The 6,000-nt window shown below is 46.4% G+C and overlaps 1 protein-coding gene across 3 annotated transcripts in view; it reads right to left on the bottom strand.

Annotated features, from left to right (window-relative positions):
* Positions 1 to 399: 399 nt before the first annotated feature.
* The window catches only part of PFKFB4 (6-phosphofructo-2-kinase/fructose-2,6-biphosphatase 4), a 66,836-nt gene continuing 61,235 nt past the window's right edge, over positions 400 to 6,000 (bottom strand). For 2 of the 3 annotated variants that reach the window (XM_044683936.1, XM_044684060.1), the window contains 2 exons: positions 5,620 to 5,710; positions 400 to 745 (listed from right to left, as the gene is read on the bottom strand). In XM_044683936.1, coding sequence (XP_044539871.1) covers positions 5,651 to 5,710 — 60 coding nt within the window. In that variant the 3' untranslated portion in view covers positions 400 to 745; positions 5,620 to 5,650. The remainder of the gene's footprint in view (positions 746 to 5,619; positions 5,711 to 6,000) is intronic. The other variant, XM_044684001.1, reaches the window with a different exon arrangement.

The raw sequence follows: 6,000 nt of genomic DNA, 5'->3' as shown, positions 1-6,000 counted from the left end.
AATTTAGTTCTTTGCAACAGTGCTTCTTGTTCTTCCCTGAAGGGCCAAGCAGAAGTTGAATGCCTCTTTCACTCATCAGATGACTCTAAGAATATCTGAAGGGCTCTCTGTGTCCCCACAGACCACTGGGCACATGGCAGGAGCCCCAGTCAGGACTGGAGAAGAAGAAGGTTGGGCCTCCTCTGGGGAAGCAATGCCCTCTGGATGCTGGAGATACATCTACTCTTCTCCAGTTCTGGGTTCCTGTGGGCAGGGAGAAGCTTCCACGGGAAGCAAGTGAGAAATGAATTTGTTGAGGATGGGGAACTGAACCTAGCTCAAAACATCAACTTGCTGCCCCATCAAGTCAGGAACCATTAGAGACAAAATTGCCCATAAAGACAAGAACATGTCAACAAAACAGGTTGACAAAAACGTGTTTTCAAGCAGTATTTTACAGTAAGAAATGCATTGAAAATATCACAGAAAGAGGAGGGGTTGGTTTATACAGTTGCAAGTTTGAATCTCTCAGGATCCTTCCACAGGGGGTACTTGAAGTATGCTTGCAGCTGGACCCTTGAACACCACCTGGTCTGAAAGTACAGACAGTCCTACCTAAGGACTGGCTGGGGAACAGATGGCAGGGAGTATGTGGTAGATTGGAGCTGGGTAGGCCTCTTCCAGGCCCTAGCCTCTCTAAGCGAGGCTACAGATGCTTTGGAACAGTCCTCAGGGCCTCTTCCTGGGAGCGGTGAATGTCCACATTCTGCAAACACAGAGAACGGACCATTAGAGCCCCACTGGACTCTTCTTTGCTTCCCCTACCCTCCCAGTCACTTAGATTGTCTATGGAGACCTTCAATGGCTCAGCTGGGAGTCACTACTCAGTCTTCAGTGGCCCATGGCCAACTGATCTTTAGAGATGTCTATTGTGCTCCTGAGCCCTCTGAGGACTCTTACTAAGGAATAGGGGTAGGGGATAGGGTAAATTCTACATAGGCCTGGAGAATTTTGGATATGGAGTAGGTGGTTCAGACATAGGGAAGCTGAGGGGAAGGGCAAAAAGCAGTTGGGGAGAGGGAAAGAAGGGGAGAGGTTTAGGTGTGAGAACCCTCCAGGAGTCTTTACAGGTTTAAGGCCACCTGATCATTTCCTCCTCCCTCTTAGTCTAACCTAGTATCACTTGGAATGGAAATGAGTTTCAGGCAATCTGATAAGAGGTTCAGAGGAAGCTCAAGAAAGTAGCCTCTTTCTGACAAGCTCAGACTCATCCACCTTAGTCTCCTAAAGTCTGATGTCCAATCCCACCATAGGAAGGAAGAAGAGATAGTCACAGCTATCCCTGCATCTAGTGTAGTGCCTGGCAGACAGTAAATGCTTAATATTTGTCGATGGATCCCTTGGTCCCTCTGAGCCAAAGGAAATAGGATTCAGATTCTGAGAGTCTGTGGTCCTCCTGGGACTTAGGAGAAAGGATTCAGCTTTGCTGATCATGGATTCTCTAAAGGACCCTGGGATCACCCAGGAGCTAGGCTCAGGAGACTGGGCTTTCTGCTGTTGCTGGCTAGCCCCAGAAGATGATTCCGGAGCAGAGAACCATCAAAACCTGATTTGTTGATGTGTTTCTTGGAGGAAACCCAGGACAGGCAGAGGCAACCCCAGTCCTTCCTTTGCACAGCTGTCTTTACCATATCTGCCTTAGCCCACCTTCTCTATTCCTGCTGGGAACATTTATCAGATTTGGGGCTGATTTACTTTGGGAAGCCCATCATGTGTGAGTATGGATTCTCGGGGGGGAAAGGTTAAGAAAGAAGGAGCTGGGAAGGGAGTTTGAGCTCTTTGGATGCAGAGAGGAATAGGTGAACTAAATATAGTCCTGATTGTTCCCCTTCCTCCTGAATGAGCTGGGCTTTGGACTCAGTGCCCTGTGCTCAAAAGGAAGTATATCAGAATAGTACATTTAAAACTGATGACACCGATGGCCTTTCTAACCCAAGGACATTGGAAGGACTGGCAACTATCCTTAACCCACTGGACACAAACTTCCTGCTATATGACAGCCTTGAAATAAATGACACGGAGATTGTGACCTTCTCTACCTCTCTGGGCCTTGGGTTCCTTCCAATTCTTTGGTCCATGTTTTTAGTGAGTTTACCAGGAAGAGAAGAGACATTGACCTGTATGACTAAAAGCAAGGGTCTGGATCTCCTGACTTGTCTAGCTCCCTCCTATTCCAAGATGCTGAGGGGCAGGCATAATAACAGATTTCAGAAAGGTCTTCCCCAACCTTTCAGTGTTGTAGTTCCCTTCTAGGTGGTCTCTGCATCCCACAATCAGCAAGAGGTGAGAGGTATGTATGTATCAAAGCCTGAGGGCAATAGAGTCCTGTTCTCTCCACGCCCATCTGGTTTGGTTCTCTGGGTCTGTTTCTATTCCCGGTTGGTTCTTTATCTCAACCAAAATACTAAGACAAGAGTCCAGTAAACATTACAGGGTCATCCTTTCTCAGAGGGATGATGTACACCAACTTAGTCCAATGAGGGCCAGACAGCTATCCAGCCACACCTCAGTGAGGGACACATTCCTGAATACTCTTTCCCACTGTATCAAACCCAAATGAAGTAGATGGTCAGACCTATGACCCTTGCCAGGTACAGTCATGGCCATGCAACTAAATCTCCTTCCCTGAGAGAGCCACAGGATACACTGCAGACCTGGTGTTTAAGGAGCCTGCCCTTTCTACCTCAGCAATTCACTTTTCCAGCCAGAGATGGAGAAAGAAGCACAAAGTCATGGCTCTCCCAGATTGCAGTCAGCACAATGGGAAGGAATTGCTCAGAAGGTGATCTCAACTAAGGCAGTGTGGGAAATGGGGGAGCGCCCCTCCTCCCCATCCTGAGGCTGAGCCTGGTGTTCCAGCACAAATGAACCAATAAGTTTTCCAGGACACATTGGATTCCAAAGAGCATTTATTGCAGTTAAAAGTCTGATACAGTGCATGTACCATGTGGATGAGACCCAATACAATTAGGTTGAAAAACAAAACAGAAAAGGCCTCCTGTGAAGGGGTTTGTAGTTCAGGCATTACAGGCTAAAATACAGAGGGAACTGAAAGTGGGGGTTTTTTCTTAGTGGTTTTCAGGTGAAACATGCCCTTGTAGGTTAGTTATTGGTCCTAGAAGGGGCCCTTGCTGGGGCAGAAAAGCACTTTCCCCCTCTGAAAGGTGGGAACTGGTCCACTCTGATTCCCTGGAGCTCCCTCCTGACCTCTCTCTGCTTCTAACCCCAACCCTCCCTTTCCATTCTATTGCCCCTGAGAACAGGCACAGATGGCTACAAGTAAACAAGAAAGCCTCTCTCAGAGAAGGAGATAGTTGGAGCAAGGCCATGGCGGCCAGTGGGGCCCAACAAAGAAGCAGCAGTTTGGTCCTGATACAGGGAACCCATTGCTGTTCAGGGGGTAAAATTACCAACAAGGCCTTTGAACCCAGGATGCCAGTGGTCATTGGCAGTCTGTGTGTGACCCACACCAGTGGCCAATAATGGAATACTTTGATATAGGATGCTGGGAGCTAGTAGTCACTGATAAGCTGATAGGGCTCAGGATACCAGGATGGTGGTTTTCTAAGGAGAAAAGTTCTAGTCCAGGGCAGAGGCACCGGCTGGCTCCTAAGAATCTCAAATATCAGAGGTCCCCTTGTTTTTGAGAATCAATAGTTAGAGCCCTAGAAAGAGGTGTCTGTGTGGAAGGACAGTGATTCTAGGGGAAGACACTCTCCTCTGGGTCATCCAGGTCTGCAGGTCCTATTTTGGATTAACCCTCTGGGTAGTCAGAGGATTGACTGCCAAAGACCACCCCAGCACTGTCATATGGTTTGGGCCACTGTTTGACAACTGCTTGACTCTCCTTTCCCAGCAATAACCAGATGTGTAGTTTTTCAGGACACTTGGAGTCCAAATCAATTCTTAAATGCCTTTTAAGACTATGGAAGCAACAAAGCTAAGCATAAGGCAATAAACTGGGCTTTGCTCATTTGACTAATTTATTCCCAATGCCAAGGGAGAATCTGGGGCCTATTGTTCTTCATTTATCTATAAGGCTTCACTAAAGCAGAAATATCCAGGAAAAGGAGATTTTCAAGTTTTCTGTTTTGGGAGCCAAGAGACCTGGGTTCAAGTTTGATGTGACCTCAGATAAGTCACTTTTATCTTTGCTGGCCTCCCTTTCCTTATCTAAAACAAGAATAACAATGCTTTCCCTTCTGACTTCATAGGATTCTCAGATGCTGCAAGAAAAGAATGTATGGGAAAGCATTGGACAGTTATGAGGGGTGATTATTATTTTTATTAAGCTTCCATAGACATAAAAAGCCACTATGACCCTTCCATAACATGCATGGGACCTTCTGGTCACCACATCTTTCAAGAAGCACTCAAGCCACAAACCTGATCCACAGGGAAGACACTGACACGCTTCTGCCAAAGACTTGAAGGGGTATGGGAAATTTTTCTGACACTAATTCACATTCACTTCTCTTTGTCTTCTGCAGCATTTTAGTTTCCTCTAGTTAGCATGGGATGAATCCAGCCACCAACCACCTCCCTGTATAAATTTCAGTTTGTAATTACAATGAGGAAGTGGTAACTCCACCCCATTGTGCTAATCTCAGTACTACATATAAAATCTTTCCGTGTAAGTCCAACTGACACAGGGTAACTAGAGCTGTTTGTTGCCTCTCCCTAAGAACTTCAGTGTATGTCTAACCAACAAAGGGCCATCATCCACTTTCTAAAATTCAGAGTAGATACAAAAACCAGTAAGAGGTGACCAGAGCTCCATAGCCCTGAGTGAATTTCTGTGCGTGAACACCTAGCAGAGGCTCACTATGGCAGAAGGAATTAGGTGTATACAGTCATGGAACGAGTGACGACGGCTGTCACTCAACGGTTTGGAATTTCAGTGCGTACCCCAATCGGCAGTGGGGGAATCGGGTCACAGAATGGAGTAGTACAGTGCTTAGCAATCCAATTGGAGGTGGCCAGTGGGGTGAATCTGGATACTGATTAGCTCCTATCTTAGGAAGCTTATGTTTGTTTTTTTCAAGTGTTTAGAAGGAACAGGGCATCTTGATTCCGGTGGAGAGATGCTGTTTAAGGCAAACACTACCAGGGGTGGATCTTGGTTGGCAACAAGCCCAGGTGGACACATCCACTGGTCCCAGCCCTGCCCCAGGAGATGTGTAGGGGATGTACTTAGGTATTTAGCCAATCAGCTAAAAAGATACCAGTTCAACAGCTCAGCAAAGTTGTCTAAGGAAATGGCACTAGTTCTCCCCCCACGTAACATTCAAGTCCATCATTCCGAGGACAAGCGATTTCACAGTGGCAGAGTTTAACACTTCATACAGCTCTGCCTGCCATGTACATTTAAGTCCAAACACTGGAGTAGAAACATTAGACGATTAGAAAACTCCAGAGAAACTGGGTCAGCAGATTAATGATGAATGCAGAACAGGGGTCTGCCTAACTCTGGGGCAGAACCTTTGGAGCCGAGCCCCTCAGGGGAAAAGTGTCCAACTTTGGAGCTGGCTGAAAAGTGACTAGAATGATTGTGTTTACAAAAAATAATGAAAACTGCACCACAAGTTTGATGACTGATGAGGACACAGGTTCACAGGTGAGCAGGGACCGTCATGAGGGCATCCACTGAAGGTCTTGAAACGTCTACATTCTGCATAACAAAATACAGGAGAACACTTATCATGCAACAGGAACAGTTACTGGGATACCAAACAGCTACTTTCTCAAATACAGAGTCCTGTCTACACACCTACTGGAACCCAGCTTTTACAGTAGGCAGTTTTCCCAGACGACAAGTCATTCTAGTATTAATTTTGAGTATTTGTGCTCTTTAGAGATGGTTTCCTTTATGATGCTCTGTTGTGGGAAGGGAACCTGGAACATTTGCTTTCCCCACAGAATCTCTGCCCCTCTCCAACCAAAAAAATAAGCTAGGGTAGG

The sequence above is a fragment of the Gracilinanus agilis genome, chromosome 1, assembly GCF_016433145.1.
Source record: "Gracilinanus agilis isolate LMUSP501 chromosome 1, AgileGrace, whole genome shotgun sequence".
Lineage (NCBI taxonomy): Eukaryota > Metazoa > Chordata > Mammalia > Didelphimorphia > Didelphidae > Gracilinanus > Gracilinanus agilis.
Note: the sequence above shows the minus strand (reverse complement) of the source record. Positions and strands in the feature narration are given on the sequence as shown.